We start from the raw sequence: 27,292 nt of genomic DNA, 5'->3' as shown, positions 1-27,292 counted from the left end.
ATGAAATGAGTGACTGCGGTGTTTGTGGAGGGACAGCCTGGTAGCTCAGGGGATGAGGTCACCTCAGCGGCAGTGGCACAGAGCACTTCAGAAGGCCAACCTTGAAAGTTGGAGCTTGGAGTTGAGCACAGGGCTCAACTTAGTTGAAGCTAAGCCAAAAGACAAAATCAACCCAACTGGTGCTTCTGCCCAAAAGGCTGGGGGAAAAGATCAGGGCAAGGATGGGGCACTAAACAAACATTTTCTAAAGATGATTTATTTATTTATTTGAGAGAGGGAGAGAGAGCACAAGCTGGGTGGGGAGGGGCAGAGGGAGAAGCAGACTCCCCACTGAGCAGGGAGCCCGATATGGGGCTCGATCCCAGGACCCTGGACTCATGACTTGAATCCAAGGCAGATGCTTCACCGACTGAACCACCCAGACACCCCAAGGTAATAACCAAATTTTATTAGCACCCACAAACCCCAACTTCTTTTCCTGAGAGCAAGAATTTAGGTCTGAGGTCTGCATCTCTGCTCATACCACAGCATATACCACGGGGCTATAAAATTCTTTTCTTTAAACTTAACATTTTCTGCTTTCTCATAATTTGTCATTAGGTTCCAAGCATTGCTCATGAGCCAGCAGCTGTAATCGCCTTTCTGACACCTTCTACGAGGTCAGAGAGCCGGGTGAATTATAGTTGTTTCTTCAAGTAAATGAAATACCATTCACCATACCTAGGATAGAGGCCAACACCAACTTCCTGCATCTCTGCATTACAGATGGTGAAAGCATTGCAGATCACCTGTAAAAACAAGGGAAAGACCATTGGGATTACCAGAGTCACCTAAGAAATGTTGCAGGCAGAAGACAGAGATTTTCAAAATCAAATGGAGCACTTTCAATATTTTTTGTAGCTGCTTTGGAAAGATCCAAGCCAAACAGGGATGCTCTTTCATTTGTAAAAGAATGTATCTGGGACAGGCTTCCCTGAAGAAGGGCAGGGTAAGTGCATTAATAGCAACATCCTGTACAAAAATTTAGGCTTAAACCAGCACAAGGCATTAATTTCAATCTAATCCCCTCCCCCCGACCCCTAAATTACACAGTTCCAAGCCAGGTTCAAGTTTCAAAATACAAATAATCTATTTGTGAGAACTAGAGACTCCTACCACATTGGATTTTTTCCCCCTCAAACTACCTGCAGTTTCCAAATGTCACTGTGTATCTCATAAGGAACAGCAGCAGCCTGTCAAATGTCACACGTGAATAAGTGCTAAGGAAGAAAGGTAAAGGCACAGAGGAAAAAGTGCTCAGGAAAGCTCTGGAGCATAAGATGACATTTAAGCAGAGACCCAAGAAGTTGTGGAAATGAACATGTGTATATTGAGGTCATGCATGTTCCTGTCAGGAGAAAGCACAAGTGCAAAGGCCCTGAGGTGTGAATATTCTTAGGTACAGAGTAACAGCAAGAAAGTTAGTGTGGGCAAAGCAGGGTAAGGGAGAAGAAGAGGGGTAAAATATGAGATCAGAGTGGCAGTTAGATCATACAGGCACTTAGGGCCATGTCTAAATTTTATTCTAAATGAGACAGAAAGCTACTGGGGTGCTTCTGAGTCAAGGCATGACTGGATCAGTTTCTGTTTGGAAAGGATTTCTCTGGCTATTGTGTAGAGAATGGGCTATAGAAAGGCAAGGGTGATGGAGAGGGAATGAGAAGCCTAGATGAGACTGAGGCATGGATTCTGGTAGCGGAAGTGGGGATAAGGCAGTGGTGCTGCCAACAGGATTTACCCGATGACCTGCCCCCAGGGGAATGGAAAGAGTCAAGGATAAGGTTTGCACTTGGGCCTACACAGGCTTGGCTATGGTTGCCATCATGAACATGAGCAAGACTGTAAGAGGAACAGGCCCGGTTGCAGGGAGTTGGAAGAAGTCCAGGGGCTGTTTTAAGCCATATTAAACTTGAAATGTCCCATCAGACATTTCAGCCAAGATGAAGCATGAGTGCTTGGAGTTCAACGCAGCAGCTGGGCTGGAGATAGACACTTAGAACAAAACAGAACAAAGCCCATCAAGAAGAAAGTAGGAGAGGTCACCACAGACTTGAGATGAACCAGGGACTATGAGTGGATGCTGACTTATTGTTAAAAAGTTTCTGTAAAGGAGAAAAAACAAGTGACAACGAATTTCTCTAAATCAGCTTTATATGAAAGAACATAAAGTATGAAAAAGCATTCATTCCTGAGACTCTTCCACCACTCTAAAGAGCGCTTTTATGAAATCTAGTACAAACTATCACGATTTGGCATTTCCTCTAAAAGTCTGATAAAACTACAGTTTTGAATCGGGAAATAAGTTGGTGTACACACATATTTTAAACACACACTAGTTAAACTGCTTTAAGGGCATGTGGTTCCTATTAAGTTGCAACAGTGCACTGCCTATACATATTTATGTATAAAATGGATGGTGGAAATCTAGGACAAAAGATCCTGTGTTTTCTTTTAGGAACTCTAAAATGTCTAAACATTTTTAAACGGGTATGAATTTGGGGGTGAGGAATAACAAATTTTAGCATGTATTTTTAAAGTGTGATCAGGACTTTACCAAAATTAATCCACCAATGAAAAATCGGATCAAACCAATCTAATTTGTTAACTTTTGAATCAAACCAAAATGCAAACATTTTTGCTCCACTGTGAAGCAAATTAAAGGTTTTTCCAAAATAGATTTATTCTGACAGAATTTTTAAAAAGAAAGAGCTAACAGGGGGAAATGTGAGCTTGGCTAGGTCTTCCTCCAGGAAACTTTTCCCAATCCCACATACTTGGCTGACTTATGTCTTGTTAGCAGCATTTATCATCCTGGGTTATTATCTACCCGTTTACTTGACACTAAAACCAACTCCAGTGTAAAATACTGAGAGGGCAGAGATGGTGGCTGCCTATGGAAAGACACTAATACAGGTTTTTCTGGGAGGTGGATGTTGTGTGGGTGTGGTCCTCAGGGTCCCCAGGGGGTCCCTATCTAGGACAGGGTCAGAGAAGAAGCCAGAAGTAAGTCACAGGTACCCTGCAGGTGTGGAAGAGGAGAGACAGATGTGGTTCCACACTCTGACAAGGAGTAAGAAGTTAATCATTCATCTCTCTTGTCGCTAGGCATCCAATCTGTTGAGATCCTTGCTCAGATCTCTGCCCATTCTCTCTCTCCACTCTGGCTCATCTTTTGTTTCAAACTCTCTTCCATTAGTCCAATGGATGGGATGACAGGCTCAGGCCTGAGAAGAGCATAAGGGCTTCTTATTGATCCTCTGCTTAAAATGCCAGGAGCCTGGGGCACCTGGGTGGCTCAGTCGGTTAAACGACCAACTCCTGATTTTCAGCTCAGGTCATGATCTCAGGATCATGAGATGGAGCCCCATGATAGGCTCCACTGGGTAGGAAGTTTGCTGGGGAGTCTCTCTTTCCCTCTCCCTCTGTCCCTCTCATGCACTCTTGCCCCCCGCCCCCAATCAACACACGCAAAAATATGCCCAGGGTCTTGATACATGGGGCACAAAATTAATATGTGCAAAATGAATGAATGAGTGAGCAAGAGTCCCCATACCCCTTGCCTTCCCTCCCACTTTTCTGGCATCTTTTCCTTTGTTAACTTTTCTCCCTTCTTTTCCTTCTCCTGTTTTCACTGGTACCTGTCAGCTACTCTCTCCTTCTGCCCTACTCCACAAAATAGGTACAATTTTTTTTTTAAGATTTTATTTATTTATTCATGAGAGAGACGGAGAGAGGCAAAGTCTTAGGCAGAGGGAGAAGCATGCTCCCCACAGGGAGCCTGTTGTGGGACTCCATCCTGGGATTCTGAGACCAGGACCTGAGCCAAAGGCAGACTCAACCACTGAGCCACCCAAGATTCCTAGGTAGGATGTTTTAAAGTCCTACTGCACCAATTCCAGATAAGTTCCTCATTCATATTATCCTGAGAGGTGTTTTGTGCGAGTATTCCTGAGCCAGAACAGTTGTAACTTTGTGCCTACTCCCACTTTTATTAAAAATACTGGTTTCACTCACTAGTATATCCATATGTGCTCAAGTAAAAATCTGAAAGGAATTCCTCTTTATACCAAGAAATAAAAGAATGGAAATAAAGCCCAGAAATAAAAGTTTAAATACTTTCCAAAGTATTTCCTTGTATAAACAATTTTCTTGGAAAATTGCGCAGGTTAAACAATGAATGAAGACTTCACACAGATGTCTTTAGAAAAGCATATTAATGGGATTATTTCAGTTAAAAAAACTCTTTATAAAAACTAAGTTGGAGTATTATGGAGTATTACTTTAAAATATTTCCCATGACATAAAACTAAAATATACATTTAAGTTATTTTATAATTATTGGATATAGTTATGTATATTCTTCACAAATATTTCTTTTGAAAAAAAATCAAAAGCCTTAAATTAACAAGACTAGAAACAACAAATGTTGGAGAGGATGTGGAGAAAGGGGAACCCTCTTGCACTGTTGGTGGGAATGTGAACTGGTACACCCACTCTGGAAAACTATGTAGAGGTTCCTCAAAGAGTTAAAAATAAAGCTACCCTATAACCCAGCAATTGCACTACTGGGGATTTACCCCAAAGATACAGATGAAGTGAAAAGCCGAAACACCTGCACCCCAATGTTTATAGCAGCAATGTCCACAATAGCCAAACTGTAAAAGGAGCCTCGGTGTCCATCGAAAGATGAATGGATAAAGAAGATGTGGTGTATATATACAATGGATTATTACTCAGCCATTAGAAATGACAAATATCCACCATTTGCTTCGATGTGGATGGAACTGGAGGGTATTATGCTGAGTGAAGTAAGTCAATTGGAGAAGGACAATCATTATATGGTTTCACTCATACAGGGAATATAAAAAATAGTGAAAGGGATTATAGGGGAAAGGAGAGAAAATGAGTGGGAAAAATAAGAGAGGGTGAAAAAACATGAGAGACTTCTAACTCTGGGAAACAAATAAGGGGTAGTGAAAGGGGAGGTGGGCAGGTGGATGGGGTAACTGGGTGATGGGCACTGAGGGGGGCACTTGATGGGATGAGCACTGGGTGTTATACTATATGCTGGCAAATCGAACTCCAATAAAAAATACACACAAAAAAATCTAAAGCCTTTATAATCTAACACTGTAGTCTTTCTGGATAGTAAAATTCTAGTGAGTTAGAACAAGTGATTGTTGAACCTCTGTATTTTGTAAAAACAACTGAAGTAAAATTTTAAATAATCTATGAAACATGATAAAAACCCTTAACAAAGTGGGTTTATAGGAAACATCCTCAACATAATAAAAGCCATGTATGAAAAACACACAGCTAACATCATACTTAATAGTGGAAAACAGCTTTTTCCCTAAGGTCAGGAACTAGAAAAGGATGTCTACTCTCACCACTTTTATTTGGCATAGTACTGGAAGTACCAGTCACAGCAATCAGACAAGAAAAAGAAATAAAAGGTATCAAAATTGGTAAAGAAGAAATAGAACTTCCACTATTTACTGATGATATAATGCTATTTATAGAAAACCCTAAAGATTTCACCAAAAAACTATCAGAACTGATAAATTAATTCAGAAAGGTTGTAAGATACAAAACCAATATACAGAAATCCATTACATTTCTATACACTAATAATGAAGTGGGAGAAAGAGGAATTTGGAAAACAATCACATTTATAATTGCACCAAAAAGAATAAAATGCCTAGGAATAAACTTAACCAAAAAGGTGAAAGACCTGTACTTTGAGAACTATACAACACTGATAAAAGAAATTGAAGACAACACAGAAAACTATTTCATTCTCATCGACTGGAAGAACAAATATTGTTAAAATGTCTACTACCCAAAGTGACCTACAGATTTAATCTAATTCCCATCAAAATACCACCAGCATTTTTCAGAGAACTAGAACAAATAATCCTAAAATTTATACGGAGCCACAAAATAACCCAAGTAACCAAAGCAATCATGAAAAAGAAAAACAAAACTGGAAGTGTCAAGATCCACAATTCCAGATTTCAAGATATTCTACAAAGCTGTGATAAAGCAATATGGTAGTACTGGTGCACAGATACATAGATCAGTAGAACAGAATAAAGAACCCAGAATATACCCACAATTATATGGTTAATTAATTTTACCAAAGGAGGCAAGAATATACACTGGGGAAAAAACAGTCTCTTCAATAAATGATGCTGGGAACACTAACAGCTACATGCAAAAAGGATGAAACAAGACCACCTTCTTACACCATATAAAATATAAATTCAAAATGGATTAAGGACCTAAATGTGAGATCTGAAATCATAAAATCCTAGAAGAGAGCACAAACAGTAATTTCTGACATTTGCTGTAGCAACATTTTTCTAGGTGTATCTCTTGAAGCATGAGAAATAAAAGAAAAATTAAACTATTGAGACTACATTAAAATAAAAAGCTTCTGTATAGCAAAGGAAACAATCAACAAAACTAAAAAGCAACCTCTGGAATGGGAGAAGATATTTGCAAATGACATAGCTGGTAAAGGGCTAGCATTCAAGATCTATAAAGAACTGATACTACGTAATACCCCAAACCCAAATAATCCAAATAAAAAATGGGCAGAAGCCATGAACAGACATTTCTCCAAAGAAGACATGCAAATGGCCAACAGACTCATGAAAAAATGCTCAACATCAGCTCAACATCAGGGAAATACAAATGAGTTACCACCTCATACCTGTAAGAACACCTAAAATCAAAAACACAAGAAACAACAGGTGTTGCCAAGAATGTGGAGAACAAATAACCCTTGTGCACTGTTGGAATGAAAACTGTTACAGCCACTGTGAAAAGTTTGCTCAAAAAAACACGTGGAGGGTAAGGACCATCCTGCTAAAAGATGAAAAGGTCAACCAGGAAATTAGAGAAGAATTAAAAAGATTCATGGAAACTAATGAGAATGAAGATACAACCATTCAAAATCTTTGGGATACAGCAAAAGCAGTCCTGAAGGGGAAATATATCGCAATACAAGCATCCATCCAAAAACTGGAAAGAACTCAAATACAAAAGCTAATCTTGCACCTAAAGGAGCTAGAGAAAAAACAGCAAATAGATCCTACACCCAGCAGAAGAGAGTTAATAAAGATTCGAGCAGAACTCAATGAAATAGAGACCAGAAGAACTGTGGAACAGATCAACAAAACCAGGAGCTGGTTCTTTGAAAGAATTGATAAGATAGATAAACCATTAGCCAGCCTTATTAAAAAGAAGAGAGAAAAGACTCAAATTAATAAAATCATGAATGAGAAAGGAGAGTTCACTACCAACACCAAGGAAATGCAAACGATTTTAAAAACACATTATGACCAGCTATACGCCAATAAAATAGGCAATCTAGAAGAAATGGACGCATTTCTGGAAAACCACAAACTACCAAAACTGGAACAGGAAGAATAAAAAACCTGAACAGGCCAATAACCAGGGAGGAAATCGAAGCAGTCATCAAAAACCTCCCAAGAAACAAAAGTCCAGGGCCAGATGGTTTCCCTGGGGAATTCTATCTTTCTGAACAGCTTTAGTAGAATGGGTATCCATAGAAAGATAGAAAGAGATGGAATGCTTCCAAACTCGTTCTATGAGGCCAGCATCATCTTCATTCCAAAACCAGACAAAGACCCCACCAAAAAAGGAGAATTATAGACCAATATCCCTGATGAACATGGATGCAAAAATTCTCAACAAGATACTAGCCAATAGGATACAACAATACATTAAGAAAATTATTCACCATGACCAAGTGGGATTTATCCCCAGGATGCAAGGCTGGTTCAACACTCGTAAAACAATCAATGTGATTCATCATATCAGCAAGAGAAAAAACAAAAACCATATGATCCTCTCAATAGATGCAGAGAAAGCATTTGACAAAATACAGTATTCATTCCTGATCAAAACTCTTCAGAGTGTAGGGATAGAGGGAACATTCCTTAGCATCTTAAAAGCCATCTACGAAAAGCCCACAGCAAATATAATTCTCAATGGGGAAACACTGGGAGCCTTTCCCCTAAGATCAGGAACAAGACAGGGATGTCCACTCTCACCACTGCTATTCAACATAGTACTAGAAGCCCTAGCCTCAGCAATCAGACAACAAAAAAGAAAAGGCATTCAAATGGGCAAAGAAGAAGTCAAACTCTGCCTCTTCGCAGATGACATGATACTCTACATAGAAAACCCAAAAGCCTCCACCCCAAGATTGCTAGAACTCATACAGCAATTTGGCAGCATGGCAGGATACAAAATCAATGCCCAGAAGTCAGTGGCATTTCTATACACTAACAATGAGACTGAAGAAAGAGAAATTAAGGAGTCAATCCCATTTACAATTGCACCCAAAAGCATAAGATACCTAGGAATAAACCTCACCAAAGAGGTAAAGGATCTATACCCTGAAAACTACAGAACACTTCTGAAAGAAATTGAGGAAGACACAAAGAGATGGAAAAATATTCCATGCTCATGGATTGGAAGAATTAATATTGTGAAAATGTCAATGTTATCCAGGGCAATTTACACATTTAATGCAATCCCTATCAAAATACCATGGACTTTCTTCAGAGAGTTGGAACAAATTATTTTAAGATTTGTGTGGAATGAGAAAAGACCCCGAATAGCCAGGGGAATATTAAAAAAGAAAACCATAGCTGGGGGCATCACAATGCCAGATTTCAGGTTGTACTACAAAGCTGTGGTCATCAAGACAGTGTGGTACTGGCACAAAAACAGACACATAGATCAATGGAACAGAATAGAAAATCCAGAAGTGGACCCTCAACTTTATGGTCAACTAATATTCAACCAAGGAGGAAAGACTATCCACTGGAAAAAAGACAGTCTCTTCAATAAATAATGGTGCTGGGAAAATTGGACATCCACATGCAGAAGAATGAAACTAGACCACTCTCTTGCACCATACACAAAGATAAACTCAAAATGGATGAAAGATCTAAATGTGAGACAAGATTCCATCAAAATCCTAGAGGAGAACACAGGCAACACCCTTTTTGAACTTGGTCACAGCAACTTCTTGCAAGATACATCCATGAAGGCAAGAGAAACAAAAGCAAAAATGAATTATTGGGACTTCATCAAGATAAGAAGCTTCTGCACAGCAAAAGCAACAGTCAACAAAACTAAAAGACAACCTACAGAATGGGAGAAGATATTTGCAAATGACGTATCAGATAAAGGGCTAGTATCCAAGATCTATAAAGAACTTATTAGACTCAACAGCAAAGAAACAATCCAATCATGAAATGGGCAAAAGACATGAACAGAAATCTCACAGAGGAAGACACAGACATGGCCAACAAGCACATGAGAAAATGCTCTGCATCACTTGCCATCAGGGAAATACAAATCAAAACCACAATGAGATACCACCTCACACCAGTGAGAATGGGGAAAATTAACAAGGCAGGAAACAACAAATGTTGGGGGGGATGTGGAAAAAGGAGAACCTTCTTGCACTGTTGGTGGGAAGGTGAACTGGTGCAGCCACTCTGGAAAACCGTGTGGAGGTTCTTCAAAGAGTTAAAAATAGACCTGCCCTACGACCCAGCAATTGCACTGCTGGGGATTTACCCCAAAGATACAGATGCAGTGAAACGCCGGGACACCTGCACCCCGATGTTTCTAGCAGCAATGTCCACAATAGCCACACTGTGGAAGGAGCCTCGGTGTCCATCGAAAGATGAATGGATAAAGAAGATGTGGTTTATGTATACAATGGAATATTCCTCAGCCATTAGAAATGACAAATACCCACCATTGGAGGGTATTATGCTGAGTGAAATAAGTCAATCGGAGAAGGACAAACATATGGTCTCATTCATTTGGGGAATATAAAAAATAGTGAAAGGGAATAAAGGGGAAAGGAGAGAAAATGAGTGAAAATATCAGAAAGGGAGACAGAACATGAAAGACTCCTAACTCTGGGAAACAAAGTAGGGGTGGTGGAAGGGGAGGTGGGCGGGGGGTGGGGGTGACTGGGTGACAGACACTGAGGTGGGCACTAGACAGGATGAGCACTGGGTGTTATTCTATATGTTGGCAAATTGAACATCAATAAAAAATAAATTTATATAAAAAAAAAAAAGAAACGACAAATACCCACCATTTGCTTCGATGTGGAAGGAACTGGAGGGTATTATGCTGAGTGAAATAAGTCAATTGGAGAAGGACAAACATTATATGGTCTCATTCATTTGGGGAATGTAAAAAATAGTGACAGGGAACAAAGGGGAAAGGAGAAAAAATGAGTGGGAAATAGCAGAAAGGGAGTCAGAACATGAGAGACTCCTAACTCTGGGAAATGAACTAGGGGTGGTAGAAAGGGAGGTGGGCAGGGGGTTGGTGGTGACTGGGTGACGGGCACTGAGGGGGGCACTTGATGGGATGAGCACTGGGTGTTATTCTATATGTTGGCAAATTGAACACCAATAAAAAATAAATTTATAAAAAAATATGGAGTGTCTTCAAAAAAATTAGAACTACAATTACCCTATGATCCAGTAATTCCTCTGCTAGAAATATACCAATAGGATATGAAAACATTAATTCAAAAACATACATGCACCCATATGTTTATTGCAGCTTTATTTATAACAACCAAACTATGGAAGCAACCCAAATATTCATTGATTGATGAATGGATAAAGCAGCTTTGGTTATGTATATACAATGGAATATTACTCAATCATTAAAAAGAATGAAATCTTGCCATTTGCAATGACATGGATGAATCTAGAGAATAATGGTAAGTGAAAAAAGTCAGAGAAAGACAAATACCATGATTTCACTCATATGTGGAATTTAAGAAACAAAACAAACAAAGAAAAAAGAGACAAACCAAAAAACAGATCCTTAAGTCTAGAGAACAAAGTGATGGTGACCAGAGGGGAGGCAGATGGGGGGGATGCGTGAAGTAGGTGATAGGGGATTAAGGAGTATACCTGTCATGATGAGCATCAGGTGATGTATGGAAGTGTTCAATCACTATATTTACACCTGTAACTAATACAACACTATATGCTAACTATACTGGAATGCAAACATATATAAACTATAATATATAAATATCCTATGAACCATACTTTTATGTCATTTGGTTTGGGTTCTAGGTCCAGAACTTGGCATTTGTGTTCTGGGATTAAAAGTTCTCCTGTAGCTGGGATGCCTGGGTGGCTTAGCAGTTGAGCATCTTCCTTCGGCATAGGGAGTGATCCCAGGATTCTGTGATCAAGACCCACATTGGGCTCCCAGCAGGGAGCCTGCTTCTCCTTCTGCTCATGTCTCTGCCTCTCTCTCTGTGTCTCTCAATGAATAAACAAAATCTTAAAAAAAAAATAAAAATAAAAAATAAAAGTTCCCCTGTAGCCATCCTACCAAAACACAAAGTGAATACTTCAGAGAGTTATTTTATATACATGTTTAAATTTTACATTTTCCTCAAATTTTCTGAACTAGAAGCTTTTTATTGTAGCAGCAGATAAATTAAGGTATTTGAGACACAAGGGAAAATCACCGACATACCATTATCTTTTAATGGCAAAGCTGAGCAGCCCTAAGAAAACACACAACCCATTCAGAACAGAGTACTTCTACACCATAACAGGAGAAGCCATCCACTTCCCAGTACCTCCTCGCCCTAATTACTCACTTCTACAAAGTACTTGGTCTGTGTGCAAGTAGCTGTAGCTGGCTTCTAGCCGACCTTAAAGAATGCTTTCAATTTCAAAAGATATAAATTTTAAAAGATTTAAACAAAAGGGAACTCAGTTTCTAAACACAAACATCAGGCAGTTTTCTCAAAGACCATCTGCATCTCCTTTATAATTTCTCTATTTAAGGCATAAGTAGAATGTGCAGGACACACAAATTTGACACACAGAGTTTATTAATAGAGAGGCTAAAGGTAAATTTTCAACAGAGAGCTTACTGCATTTCGTTTTATTAAAGTCTGTGCATAGAAGGAAAGGAAGCAGGGAGAGTTGGCACATACCAAAACCCAAAGCAGAGGTTTTTGTACAAAATAACAGCTCCCCCCACCGCCGACCCAGCACTATTAATTCTCTAATTTTAGAAGCATGGTAATGATTTTAGTCTGGGTATATTATTCTCCTCCATGGCATATGACATTTTATTAAAAACAGAACTATTTTTTCAGAATCTTCTCATAAACCCCAAGAGATTTATTTATTTATTATTTATTGTTTAAAGATTTATTTATTTGAGACAGACAGAGAGAGAGAGATAGCGGGGGTAGGGAGCAGAGGGAGAGAGAAAGAATTCTCAAGCTGACTCCCCACTAAGTGCAGAGCCTGACCAGGGTTCTCAATCCCAGGGCCCTGAGATCATGATCTGAGCCTAAACCAAGAGTGGGGTCGCTTAACCAACTGAGCCACCCAGGTGCCCCTAAACCTCAAGAGATTTAAAATTTTACCCCTGATCCTTCCTATCTGCATGCCAAGTACTGAACCATTTCTCATGATGCAACTCCAGCCATTCCTGATAGCCTACCTCCCCCTTTGGTCACTCATTTACAATTTTTTCCTTGCCCAGAACACAAAAGGTATACAATCCACCAACCAGAAGAACGGAAGGGACTCAGGCTGGGGAAGGAGGTGAGCTGGCACGTGAGGAGGCAGCACTCAAATGACAAAAATCACAAATCCCAGAATTCCAGAAGGTTTACAACAGTAAGGATAGGTATGGATGGCATCTTTTCAATTTCAGTCTTTAAAAATCAATCAATAGAACAATCAGTGCAGTATATTTTCCCTTGGTTGGGAAATAGCTGAAGAGCCTCCACGTTTCATTTGTGAGCAGGCGTTGAGTTAGTATGCTCAGGCCCCATCACTGTGCTGCTCCACAGCCTTGTGGAGTCTGACCTGATGAAATTTTCTATGTTTCTGTCATAGGCTCTTCTGATTGCAAATTTAATAGACCCTAGTTAAACACAGCAAGCAAGGATGCTAGAAAACAAGTAAAGGAGGAACCTAAAAATGATAATTTTATAAATTTGACTCAAGATGCTCCATTATAATGACTTTTATCTGTTTGAAATCTTACACCACCTCAAGATGTCTCCCCTATTTAGAAAATGTTAGAAGGAGAACAAATAATGAGTGTATACTCTTATTTTTAGCAGATGGCATGAAAGCCATTGAAGTCTCCAGTGTGTTATTTGAAATGTGCTTGCACCTTCTCTTACCTCATCACTTGGAAACAACATAAAAATTACAAAATTTAATCTGGTTGGTTTTCTAAAGAGTGGATTATAAGAATGGTAAGCATCAGGTTTTAAAAGCATGATGCTAAGGGCCAAACTAAAACCATTCATTTGAATGTATGTTGATGGATAAAAACTGTTGATAAGATGCTGATAAAAAGTATTCATTCCAATATTGATAAGTAATCTAATTTAAAGCAAATTAAATCATGTCTACCAGTTGTTAAATGAGAAAACTAAAAATCTGTCTTTATATGAATATTACTAAAGGTTCTGCAAATGTACTTTATAAGACAAGCCAAGTAAACAATAAAATAATCTAATTAAGAACCACAGCTTTACTACATCCTGTATCACAAACACCCTTGGGCACGTGTCCCACATCCTGTAAATTCAAGTATTATCTGTTTCCACAATGGCAATAGTATCGATCACATTTCCAGCCATGGTCACCAAGAGTGTACACGAGACACACAAAAGACTCCACGATGACTTACAAAGGTTAAAGTCAATATCAAGGCCAGTATTGTAAGCACAGGGATAGCAGGATCATAGAATTTTGCTTCCTGTTTCAAATGTTCGCAAGGTGGAGCTACCCAACGTTAGCCAATGAAGAATCACAAAATGCAGCCCTTGTGGATAACAAGTCTGTCTTCGGAAACTCACCCACATCTTCATTTTTCTAAGGACTTTCCTCACAGTGGAACCCATTATGTCTGAAATAATTGTCTCTGATAAGAGAAAGCAAAACAGGAATGACATCCAGAAATTTGTCCTTCCTCTTAGGATGTACCCTGGCATTCCACCTCCTTATATAACTCAGATGATGAGAAAAGCATTTGCAGTGTATGTCTGTCAAGTACGTATAAAAGTATAAAAGCTCTTAACATGGTTTCCATCGTTTAATTTTCCTCCCACATCCCGAGGCTCAGAAATATGGCGATATTCTTAAATAATTTATTACAGGATATTGTTATAGTTTCCACAGCTCTACCGTAAGTGTCCTTTCTGCCAAACATTTCATGTAGTCACGTTCCTGTCCACAAAGTTTATTATCACGATGAGCTCAACTTTCCGCAACAGATAACACTTAAGGATTCTTTTGTTCAGCTCGAGTCTCTAAAAATGTTCTCTTTCGTGATCATCTCGTCTCATTCTTCTCTTTCCAGGTAACTGGAGCAAAAATCTACTGCTGGTACCCTGCATGGTCATGTCTCTTAGTCCTGGTGCTAAAATTTGAAATGAAGTATGCTGGGTGTTGGGCATTCCCCAAGTGAGGCTCACCTGGATGAGGCACAGTGGGGCTCAGATCGGCTGTGTTTTTCCATCAAGTTAATGGAAGAAAGGAAACCATAGAAAAAATGTTCTATGTGGAAGATAAAACCGAACACTAATCCAGTGCTTCACGTAAACCTCAATGAAAGATTCCAGCATGATCCGGGGTTACTTTATGGGGAAACTGAGGTGAATACTCTTTCCAGGAGAAATTCTGTGTGGCAGGGTTTGTCATGATGATCGTACTTGACATTGACCCCTCAGGGAGTGCAGCCCCTCATATTATACCATGAGGAGGGCACACAGCTTGTCCCCAAGCTACACAGGGGTGTCCTGGAGATCAGGACCAGGGGCGGTTTCTGGCAGGCAGTGGCAGTAGGCAAGGGGGCACCTCAGTGGGTCCATCCTTCGGTGGTGGCCTATGCACACCCAGTGCCTGATGACCCATGCAGGCAGGAGACAGGGAAGGGTGGACACCGATCAGGCGAGGGTCCCAATTCTATGCAGTGCAGGGGCCTCAAGAAGTTAGCAGCCCTGTTGAGGTCAGACAGTCCGTCTTGTGACCTCTCAGGGTGCACTCCTTTGTTTTCAGGACACAGAAGGAAGGAAAAGAGAAGAGAAATCGTGGCTTCATTCCCCACTACCCCCCATTTCTCTGGAGGTAGCTCCTAAGTACCCCGTCCCTGCTTCCTTCCAGCCAGGTATGCAAAACACACTAGTGGCATTTCTGTGTAATCATTTGTCTCTTCTGCCACCATAATGAATACATAAATGGTTCTCTCCCAGCCTTGCTCCTGACCAGATGCCTGAGCTGGCCCCTAGATGAAACATCTGCGTGCTGCCCCTCCACCCCTCCACCAGTGACCTGCAAAGAGTTCCCAGGGAGGTCCCTTCCCTGGGTCACAGTTCACCAGAATATGAAGATAGGAGGGATTCTGGAAAAGGAGATTAAACATATGTTTCCTTTTTTGATGTCCACTACCAAAAGGAAAGTTTAACAAACTCTTTTTAACTAGTTTGTGGGGCTCCTAGGAGGAGAGCAAAATAGAAGCATGGCTTTAAGAAAGATAGACAAGCCCTGGCCTAGGGGGAGACGAGCCCTGAGACTGGACATGGTCCTGATCTAATCTTCTCCTTCCGTTCCTTCTCTGCCTGCTGGGCTGTTCTCTGCACTTTCCACTCTTCACACCTCCCTGTCTCTGCAGGGCGAGCCAGTCCCTCTGCTTGAAGCATCCCCTCTTCTGCATCTACTCAACTCCCGTGAGCCTTTGGGCCCAGCTCAACTCTTCTCCCGGAGGAGCCTTGTGACTGCCTTGCTGGGGGAGGGAGGCTCTCTGGCTGGTGCTCCCAGACTTGGGCACGAATCTGCTCCCACGTCCTGCACTGTATGTTACAGCCATTTCTTATTTGAGTTCCAAGAGGGGAGAAACTGTATTTCATTACCTTTCCCCCTGGATCAGATTGGTCTACACACTGAGCATGCTCAAAAAATGTTTGCTGAGTCAATACCGATGGACAGAGTACATTCGGTACGGGTGACTTTGTTTTAGACTCTGTGGCTTCCATATGGAATTGCTGATAAACCAAGGCAATCATCATTATGCGACAACAAAAAATCTCTTCTTGTCCTTCTGTCTCTCCCTCCTTCCTCTCTCAGTCTGCATCCCTTCCCATAACAAACACCCACTCAGCAACCTGCACAGACCAGGTTCTGAAGCTACAGGAAGGTGTCAGCACGAGTCCTGTCCTCAGCGACACCGGGAGCAGCCAGGGAGACAGCAGTGCCAGTGCCCAGCAGAGGGCCAGGTCAGAGAAGACTACATGAGAACGGGGTGCCAGAGGAGGTACCTCCACCTGGACTCACAAGGATAACCCACACTCCTTATTCCTTATATGACACAGAGGCAAAGTATAAATCTAATTGTAAATTCTGGAAAATGTTTTCCTGACATTGAAGCAAGTTGGCATAAGCTTAATACCCACATAGACTACTGTGACTTCCTAAAGGTGAGTGTGGTGACATCTGATGATGCAGACATTACAAGAGAAGCCCATCACATTTTCCTTAGTTTTAAAAAAACCCTTGAAAACCTCTAGAATGTGTCCTGATCCTAGTCTGCATCACTGAACGTGGAGAGGAAGGAAAAAGCAGAATTATATTAAAGACAGTGGTGCCTGAAATGCCATGATGTAATTCTTTCTCTGCAGAGCCAGGAAGGAGATGCAGGGGCTGGACACAGGCGTTGGTGCACCAGACGAAGAGTGCCTGCAGGGGTGCCGGGACCAACTGGTCGGCAGAGCCTTCCTCCACCACCTCCGGAGGCCACCTGAAAGTCATACCACTGAGCCCACTGTTTGCAACAAGGCAAAGCCCTCACTGAGGCACACCTGTGCTGTCCGAGGTGGGAGCACTAGCACTCCCACAGTAGGTGCTCCCTCTCCCCTGCACTTCTAGTTCCCAGTCTCTCAGGGTCTCCAGTCCTCTCACAAGGGAGCTCTTAGAACAGTGCCTTCATTCCATGGATGAGGACAGAAGGCTAAGGGAAATCGATACACTCTTCTAAGGCTAGATATTCACCTGCCCCCACACATCAGCAGAATTTAGTTTGTCAAAATAACCTTTGGAGCAGAAAACTCAGCCCTGAAGGAATCACACACAAGACAGGCTGCGGGGAGCGGTAAGGTCCAGGCAAGGTCTGGAATGGTGCTGTGCTGCACCCCAGCCCTCAGAAATAGAGGTTTATTCATTCATTCATCAAGGGCCTATTTTATACACCACGGAGGAGGTAGGAAAATCCACCCCTTGCACCAGTCTGCCTAGTGAAATAAGAAAGCACAAAAATGTCACGTTTTTCTCTAATTCTGACAAATTTTAGCCTTTCTTAGCCAAGATGATTTTGACTATTGGCCATATTTCTTTGTAAGTCACTCTGTCAAAAAACAAGTTGCAATAATGCAGGGCAGCACTCTAATCTGTCAGCTCAATTCAGAAACACATGAGTCTTCTGTGCGTCCATGGCCCGGGGAGGCATGCTGGCCTCCCCACATGATCATCCAGGAAGGATGCCTGGGGATTACCAAGGACCAGCTGGGAGATGTAAGGAAAGTGGATGGCCTTTGAATTCTCCACTCTCCCCATGGTCTGACTGCAGCCAGACACCATTACCAAATTAGTGCCACAAAGAGAGGGATATTCTCTCCCTCGGGCTGGCTGGAAAGATAAATCAGCTACAAAAGAGCAAATGGCTAAAGAAAGAAAGAGAAAATGAAGCCCTGACACCTTGTCATGTGAATGTCACAGTATTTGTAGGTATTTATACATGGAGTCATCAGGACAGAACTGCAAAGAACCCCTCCCTCTCACTCTGGCCCTCCTCCCACCTCTCTCCCCTCACCCCCGCCGAATAAATGTGATTGTGTGATTGTTTTTTCTTGTTTCACAAACACCTTCACCTTCCTACCTGATTAGATCTTTTAAAGATTTTATTTATTTATTGAGACAGAGAGCAAGAGAGAGAACACTAGCGGGGAGTGGGGGTGGGGGGAGGGCGCAGGGAAGTGGCAGGCAAAGGGAGAAGCAGACTCCTCATGGAGCAGGAAGCCAGATGAGGGACTTGATCCCAGGATCCTGAGATCATGACTGGAGCCAAAGCCAGACACTTAACTGAGCCACCCAGGTGCCCCCACCTGATCATGTTTAAAAACATCAGGGAATTAGGATTTTTATGTTGGTTACAATGTGCTAAATTATGTGTCTGCATTTCCGTATTATTGGCCAATTAATTTTGATTAGGAAGAAACCAGAAATAAAGAAGCAGAATTTATCAGAAACCTGTAAAGCAGAAAAGCCGTGAGAAATAAATGAGCTAACAATGCATGCGAGAATAGCTCCCGGCACACAGGGAGCTTAGGAAATAGTAGCAAGATCGATTATTACCCAAGTTCATCAGCTATAAGACACACTCGATAAATGGTAAGATGCACTATTTCATTTTGTTCTCCTAAGAAGAAGCATCAGCAAAGTTCATCAGGCTATCTGTTGTGAAATGGACTCCAGTTCAAGGAATGTAAAATTGTGAAAACATATACGGCCAGAATGACTGAAATACAGCATCACTGCGTGAACCTCCAGGTTCTCACAGAACAGAAGTTGTGCTCTGTATAACTGGTGTCTATGTGCAAGACATTTGTGCCATGTCAGGTTCTGGCCACCCCTCTATCTCTCTGAACAGACTGGGTTGCTCTCTGACTCTTCACACCCAAACTCATTCCCCACCACTTCCAGCACTTTATTTTCACCATCCTCTGAGTCAGTTGCCATAAATCACTCACAACCCAACATACAACCTTGATCTAAAGTTACACTGCTTGTGCCAAGTTAACGGTTTTGCCAAATTTGGCTGTACTCTGGAGGTGACTCAAGGCACATCTTCTTTCAATACTGAATGAAACAGGGCAATTTCCCTTGGAACAGAACTTAAATTAGTTGCTTTAAAACCCAAATTCAGGGGATCCCTGGGTGGCTCGGTGGTTTGGTGCCTGCCTTTGGCCCAGGGCGTGATTCTGGAGTTCCGGGATCAAGTCCCGTGTTGGGCTCCCAGCATGGAGCCTGCTTCTCCCTCCTCCTGTGTCTCTGCCTCTCTCTCTCTCTCTGTCTCTCTCTATCATGAATAAATAAATCTTTTTAAAAAACCTAAATTCATGTCTCTTTTTCCGCCCACCACACAGTTCTGTCTAAATAACCAACAGAAAGCACTTCGGAGGACAGTTTGGGTAGAGAAGTGGCAGATGGCTTTCAAAGCCATTCAGACAAACTGTGCAGACAGGTACTAAATGCTCTGGAATCTGCACTGGCTATTTTTCACTGAGAGCGCTGGCCTCCAAGACGATCAGCCTATACAGGAACGGAAGAAAGCTACATAAAGGCATATATAGAAACTATACAGGAACCAAACAAAAACAGGGCACCTGTGCCCTGCAGAAACATGGTTTCTGCACTCGTGTATTATGTGCAATGCCAAGGAGTGGGTACTCCCCTAAAATACCAGCCAGGGTCCCCAGTGGCCAGGAGCCCGCAGCATTCCTGGACTATATAGAGATCTGAGAGTGAACCGTCCACTCAGTGGCCACTTCCCCGTGATGCCAACACACTCTTCAGATGTTCTTAAAAATATTTTTTCATGATGATAGATAAATCCCAACTACTGAAAGTCAGAATGGAGCGCCTGGGTGGCTCAGTCGATTAAGGGTCCAACTCTTAGTTTTGGCTCAAGGTCATGATCTCAGGGTCTTGGGATGGAGCCCCACATCTAGCTCCCCACTAGACAGGGAGCCTACTTCTCCCTCTCCCTCTGCCCGTCCTCTCAACCCTGCTCTTTCTCGAACAGATAAATAATCAATTAATCAATCAATCAATAAATGCCCAATTACACAGCTGCCAGCAGTCTGGCCATTAAAACTCCCCCCACTTCTTTACACTGTCCTTTATAATGATTACTCAGCATTACCCTCTGGAAGAAAAAACACCCAAACTTCCTAATTTGTGAGATTCAACAGCTAGCCTACTGCTCACTACCACAAATAAGAGTCGGGTTTTCCTTTTCTTGGGTTATACACAGATTTAGTTATTTAAAAAAAAAAATTAAATTCCAACATGATTCTTTCTTTCCCTCCAGCCTTACTTTTGCACATGCTCCTCATTTTCCCCTAGCATCTAAAAGCAAAATAGAACATATTCACTAAAGGAATCAGGGTTTGATAATTACAGCAAGCATGACTGAATTTGCATATGTGAGGTTTCCAACTTTGAATTCAGAGACAACGAACAGTGTTAACAGTCAAACAAGAATTAATTTAATGTTTTTGAAAAAAAAATTAGTAAATTGTCAATGTGGTTAAAGAAATGCTGGTTTTAAAGAAAATAACAGAAATGCTCCAAAGTAAAGATGATTATGGTGAAGCTTATTTGGAGAAGAAAAATAAAGGAAAGCATATCTATGAAAGGTAAGCCTGAAGAGCTAAAATGCAAGGATCGCCTTAGGAAATGGAGAAAAAATGAAACCAAAGGAAACAAGGCATGAAAAGAAAAGAGGATTAAGAGAACAATGAATCCACAACAAAAAAGTTACAAAGACTCTCAGGAAAGAGAATTACTGATGATGTATTTGGAGTGTCATGATGAAAAAGAAAAGATAGACAAGAATTGGGGGAAAAAAAGTAAACTAATGATTTTATGTGACCTCTTCTGACCTAGTTCAGCCCATTAAAAATCAGAAAGCTGATTCTCTGAAGCAAATGAAAGAAATGGCAGCTTATAGGTAAACAGGGAGAGGATTGGGTGATGGGCATCATTATTACTACTGTTCTAATCACAATAATTTGAGAAGACTGTGATACTGGCTTCGAAGAGGCTCCTGTTAAGACGAAGGGAAGGTACCCTCCCCACCCACCCCCACCCCACTCCTAGCAAGGCTCACATTCTATGCAAAAGAAACCCTGAAAGTCAACATGTCCCCAATGATATATTTTGTAAACTAGTGTAGACATTCCAGGTACTTACTAAGTAAAAGGAGGTATTGTACTGGCTACACACTGCAACAGAGCGTTTTAAAAACACTTCCTGAAACGATGAGCCTCAATTCCCCCAAATATACTCAGGGACACAGAGAGTGTCCTGTCCCAGGGAAAGCCTTCGAACACACCCAACTGCCCTGCCTTATTCAGGAGTCAACACAAACACCTACAAGCTATATCAAGGTGAAGTCTAAGTATTTTTAGTTCTAGGAAGGCAATAGATTCCAAACAGAAAGGTAGTTATCAGATAGAGTGGGTAACAATTAGAGGCTGAGCAAAAGGCTCTAAGAATCTAGAACAAAGGAATTTCATAGGCATACAATCATAAAATCCCCAAAACATACCAGAAAGTGCTAAAAAGAAATACTTTGGGTAAAGTGTTGATATTTCCCAAAAGAGGAAGTCAAGATAGTTTAGGAGAAAGAAATAAGGCAAGATGATATTCTCTTTTTTTTTTCTTACACATTTGAATTTACTTACTACATTGGGAAACTTGTTTGCACGTTGATCTACTGGACTCCAACTATATGAAATCTTTAAATTACCTAAAAATATTTTTCAGGCTGTTATTCTGAAGAGAGGAGGTAGGGAAAGCACATCTCAAGATAATTAGCTCATGTGTAGGGTTTAAAGTTAAAGAATGAACAGCATCAATAACAAAAATTTCTTATACTTTCCAAAGTGCATCCTGTGATTACTCTGCTGTCTGTTCCTCAACCACAGTATTATATATCACAAAGGAAGCCCAGCAGTTTAACATCAAGTAATATTAAAATGTGTTTAGGGGATGCCTGGGTAGCTCAGTCTGTTAAGTGTCCAACTCTTCATTTGGGCTCATGTCATGGTCTTGGGGTCGTGGGATCAAGCTCCACATCATCTGGTTCTGTGTACAGCACAGGGTCTGTTTGCTTCTTCCTCTCTCTCTGCAACTCCCCACCCCACTCTCTCTCAAATAAATAAATGAATAAAATCTTTTTAAAAAATGTGTTTAGTAAATTGTATCTACTAAAGCACAACAGAAAATAAATAAATAAAAAATAAAGCACAACACAACTTTAGAAAGATTTTCAATGATGATTTTTGTTGAAATTAAAAAAAAGCATTTTCTGTTAAACTTTTTTTTGAGCACAATAATCCTTTTTACCTCAAATGATTAGAAACAAAATAGCTAATGGATATAATACTTTTAAGTGAAAAGAAACTAACATGTAGTATAACAGGCACCTTTACAGGTTAACTCACCAATGTGATTAAATCAATAATCTGAGGAATCTAGGGTGTAATTAGGAAAAATATGTTTCTCCTTAATCTTTACATCATTTACCCTGTATAAATATTGGTAGTGGTCAAATACTGCTAATCTTTCCTAGACAAGTGTTTTCAAGATGGCAACTACAATGCAGTTGGTAACTCCTTTCCCTAGGTGCAGGCTATTGGGCAGTTATGTAAATTAAGGCTGCAGATGAAACATGAGACAGACACAGGAGTCAGTGCAAAACCAAGGCCACAAGGCAAGATAAAGAAAGTGGTAGGGGCGCCTGGATGGCTCAGTCAGTAAGCACCTCCTCTTGATTTCAGCTCAGGTCATGATCTCGGGGTCCTCAGATGGAGCCCTGCCTGCATCAGGCTCTGTGCTCATTGGGGAGTCAGCTTGAGATTCTTTTCGTTTCCCTCAGCCTCTACCCCCACTTTCTCTCTCTCTTTCTAAAATACATAAATCTTAAAAAGAAAGAAAGAAAGAAAGTGGTAGATCATTCCATCTTCAGTTGCCCATCAGGTCATATCTCTGTGTCACTCTCACACATTCACCCCTTTCTATTCATTCCTATTGCTGTCACCTGTCTTGGACCTTTAAGATCTCTTGCTTGCAACTTTCCAAGGTAGGCTCTCTGCCTGCCCACCCTGTCTTTTATCAATCCACCCTTCAAACTGCCAGAAAAGAGAAATATAAGATCTACCCAGTGACTCCAGCAAAAAGACAAAATTCTTCAACATGACATCAAAGGTTCTCCACATTCTGCCCTCACCCTACCTTCCTGCTGTACCCCACACACGCCGTGTGTTTCTGTTACACTGGCTTCTTTGCTATTATTAGTCATGCCCTGCACTCATTCAGTTCTGTGTCTTTGTCTGTATGCTTCCTATTTCAAAAATACTTTGATCCCTGTCTTTGCTGCTCATAATTTTAGTCATCCTTCAAGACATAACTTAAGTGACACCTCCTTCAGAAGGTTTCCTATATCCCACTAATTTTACTTCTCTATACTTTCATAGTACTTTTTTCACATATAAACTACAGCATTTACCACGTTCTACTCTGAATTGAAGCTAATTATGTGAAAGTCAATCTCTACCACTAGATTAGAAGCAACTGAACACTCCAAGTCCTAGCTCTTAAGAGCTTTATGGCATTTATTTGCTCATATGTCTTTTCTTTTTCAATAAACCATAAATTTCCAGAGGTCATGATACACATCTCCCTCTATAAAATATTTTAAATGAAAAATTAAGTATCTATTTCCAATATAAATATAAAACTTAATGTATATTATATGTAAGTGTATACATATAGGTTTCCTCTGCTTTTCAAAATTTCACATTACACCACTTTGCTTTTACAAAAAGACCTATGTTAAAATTAGTACCTGTTTTCACTAACCAGAAGGAAGCTGGCAAAGATTCCACTTTATGGAAAAAAGACAAAAAACAAAACAGCGTTCAGCATTTATTTTGCGGGGAGCTGTATAAGGGTCTCCCAACCCCCCATCTCCAGCAGCAAGAGTGCCCCGCCCAGCTCCTCCTAGAGAACTACACTCAGCATCTCAGCATCCAGCCATCAGACCTGGTGACCTATAACCTGTGTCTGTGAGCATCTTTCTCTGTGTGGCCCCTGCCTTTAAAATTTATTTTGTGCATCCATTAGCAAGACGCGTCTTAAGGTATCAGAAAAGCCTGAGAGGTTATTTTTTGGCTCTGAGAATGCTCAAAAATTTCTCCATATAAATTAATGGTAATTCCTTCTCTGCTTTTATATCATTTAAAATTAGTAAAGATTTCATAAGGAATGCTCTACTTTCAGATAGTGGAGGAAAGCTGTATATCATATACGGTAGTATTTATAATGTACATCAAGCTTCCATTTATCCACTGAATAAATAGAAATCCCCCACACCTTAGAGTATTGGTAGAACAGGACAATATCCTTTGTGCTCCTGCCCATCTCATTCCCTCCCCATCTTCCAGAGGTAATCACTATCTTAATTTTGTATTTCTTATCCGCTTGTTTTTATAACAGTCTTATCCCATATGCATGAATCCCTAAACAACATACTGTTTAGTTTTGCATGCTTTTGGTTTCTTATAAACGGAATCATACTGCATTTATTATTTTGCAATTTTTTGTGTTTGTTTTTGTTTTTTTGGCTCAACATTATGTTCGTATGATTCACATATGTTGATGCATGAAACTATACTTCATTCATTTGCACTACCTAAGAGAACCTCTTGCAAATGAGCTCTGGACAGCACTTCTGAGAAGAATGTCCACAGTAACATTGTTAACGCAAAACACTGAGAATGACCTAACTTGTTCATTATCAGGAGGCTACATAAACAAATCAAAGTATTTTCTACACTTGGATCTGCTAATATGTCTGGCATGTAGTAGGCCCTCTATAAATATTTTTTGAATAGATAAATAGACTTGAGGAAAAAATATAGCTGACTCACCGTGGCTTCCTCCCCCAAGCCCAAGACATGTTCAGTAAACATCTGAGATATTTATCTACAAAGTCATGTTAGCCTCTAAGGCTAATAGTGGACCAGAGAGTCAGATAAACTGACAACTCAGATCATTTGAGCTGATTAGAGGACAAAATGGCAACTGTGCTATGTCTACCTGCAACAAGATAGGCAGACAGGTCTAATTAATTTTTTTTCTTAAGATTTTCTTTATTTATTCATGAGAGATACATTGAGAGAGGCAGAGATGCAGGGAGAGGGAGAAGCAGGCTGCTGGCAGGGAGCCTGATGTGGGACTTGATCCCAGGACCCTGGGATTCCAACCTAAGCCAAAGGCAGATGCTCAACCACTGAGCCATCCAGGCACCTGGACAGGTATAATTTCTGATAGTGTTAATTCTAGCTGCTTATTTCTGAGAGGCATCCCTGTCTCTCCCACAACTCTCCTCTCGCCCTGCCCACTCTACCTTCTTTGCTATGCCTCTCTTCAGATGAGCCTGCTCTGGTACACCTGGGACAGCCTTAGGAATGGGGGCAAGAGGTGGCTTTTTGATTCTCTTCTCTGCCTTGCTATCTCAAGCTCTGACTTAATTCCTTGATAATCACATTTTGTTGGACAATGATTTGTCTCTCACTGTGTCACCATTTGAACATTGCATACCCATTTTAAGGCAGTCAAGCTACCCTGCTTGTCGCCTTTTTAACATATTTGATGTCAGCTCTTCGGCAGAAGCAAGACCCTAGAAAAATGATCACCATCCCGGTATGCTATTAGTCTACTTCCCATTTTACTGAAATAGAAACTAATTCTCAGGATAATGCTGTCGGTGAAGATGCAGGGGAAAACAAACGACGCCAAACCAAATGAGTATGTGTTTATCTGCAACGTTAGCCAATTACTTTCAAAAGAGCCGATATGGAAAATAATGAAAAGAAATTACATCCAAAGGTAAAGAAAAGACTGTCAACTACAGACAAGTTTCTCCATGAAACTGAGGATTATTCACGCAAGTTCATCTCACTTTGACTTGACTTCATCATTTTACCATGGTCATAATTTAGACCTAAATATTTAGTCCCCTAAAAACGAAGGAAGGAAGGAAAGAAGAAAGGAAGGAAGTCAATATAAATAATAGTGAAAGGGAATATAAAGGAAGGGAGAAGAAACGTTGGGAAATATCAGGAAGGGAGACAGAACATAAAGACTCCTAACTCGGGGAAACGAACTAGGGGTGGTGGAAGGGGGGAGGAGGGCGGGTGTTGGAGGGGAATGGGTGACGGGCACTGAGGTGGACACTTGACGGGATGAGCACTGGGTGTTTTTCTGTATGTTGGTAAATTGAACACCAATAAAAATTAATTAAAAAAAAATAAAAGAATATTTTGGAGAGAAAAAAAAAAATAAATCCCAACATCAACAACAACAACAAAAAAAAAAAAAAAAAAAAAAAAGAGAAGAGCCATGATCCTTACACAGCAGACATAATAGAAATACAAACAAAGCCGGCACATCATTTTTCCCTTCATTTCTGTTCCCATAACCAAATCATCCTCTTTTCTCTGTCCCATCACCACTCACACCCTCCCACCCAGGTTCCCTTCTCTTCTGCATTTCTCTGGCTTCTGGCAATAACCCTGGGAAGGGATTCAAGAGAGGCCAGGCCCTTTCCTTTCAAATTTGAACTATTACTTCACTGTAAATAATTAAACTCTTTTACATTCTGGATCTTTCCCCGGGTTGCTACATTTCTTACATGTGCTTTGGCTCATGTACACTCTCTGCTCCGGAAATATGCTACTAGATTTGAGTAGGCTCCAAATCCTTCTTCAAGCAAAACATATCTGTCATATCAATACAGTCTCCTCCACATATTTCAATCAAATCCAGTACCTTCCCTGACCTTTTATCTATGTCTTCCAAAGATCCTCACAATCTAACTTTGTTAGTTAGCCTGCTTAAAAGCAGGTGATCAGGAAAAGCCATAGCCTACCTTACTAATTACTTTCTCTCTTAAGCCTTAGGAAGTAATGAGGGAAATCTTTACTTCAGACTTAATTTGACTCCAAAATCTAGAATTGTGTGCTTAGGTATAAAGGACAGGATCCTTGCAAGAAAACACTAGTCTGATGTCAGGGTTTATAACAGCCAAGGAAGGGACTCTGCACACAATCATTACAGAGATTTCAGGAAAAGAATGGAAACCAACACTTATTAATAGCTACAGTGAGCTGGGGACTGTATGAGGTGCTTTTTTTTTTTTTTTTTTTAAAGATTTTATTTATTTATTCTTGAGAGACAGAGAGAGACAGAGACACAGGCAGAGGGAGAAGCAATCTCTCTGAGGGGAGCCTGATGCAGGACTTGATCCCAGGAACCCGGGATCCCGA

At 40.8% G+C, this 27,292-nt stretch overlaps 1 protein-coding gene across 5 annotated transcripts in view; it reads right to left on the bottom strand.

Moving 5' to 3' along the window:
- The window catches only part of SMYD3 (SET and MYND domain containing 3), a 703,593-nt gene that overhangs the window by 158,003 nt on the left and 518,298 nt on the right, over positions 1-27,292 (bottom strand). For all 5 annotated transcript variants that reach the window (XR_011996317.1, XM_026003417.2, XM_072732818.1 and 2 more), the window contains one exon: positions 721-788. Coding sequence is in view for 4 of the 5 variants with exons in the window: in XM_026003417.2 (XP_025859202.1) it covers positions 721-788 (68 nt within the window). In the remaining variant the exon portion in view is untranslated. The remainder of the gene's footprint in view (positions 1-720; positions 789-27,292) is intronic.

Source organism: Vulpes vulpes, chromosome 13, assembly GCF_048418805.1.
Source record: "Vulpes vulpes isolate BD-2025 chromosome 13, VulVul3, whole genome shotgun sequence".
NCBI classification, from domain to species: domain Eukaryota; kingdom Metazoa; phylum Chordata; class Mammalia; order Carnivora; family Canidae; genus Vulpes; species Vulpes vulpes.
The sequence above is the reverse complement of the archived record's forward strand: the minus strand, read 5'-3'. Positions and strand labels throughout refer to the sequence as shown.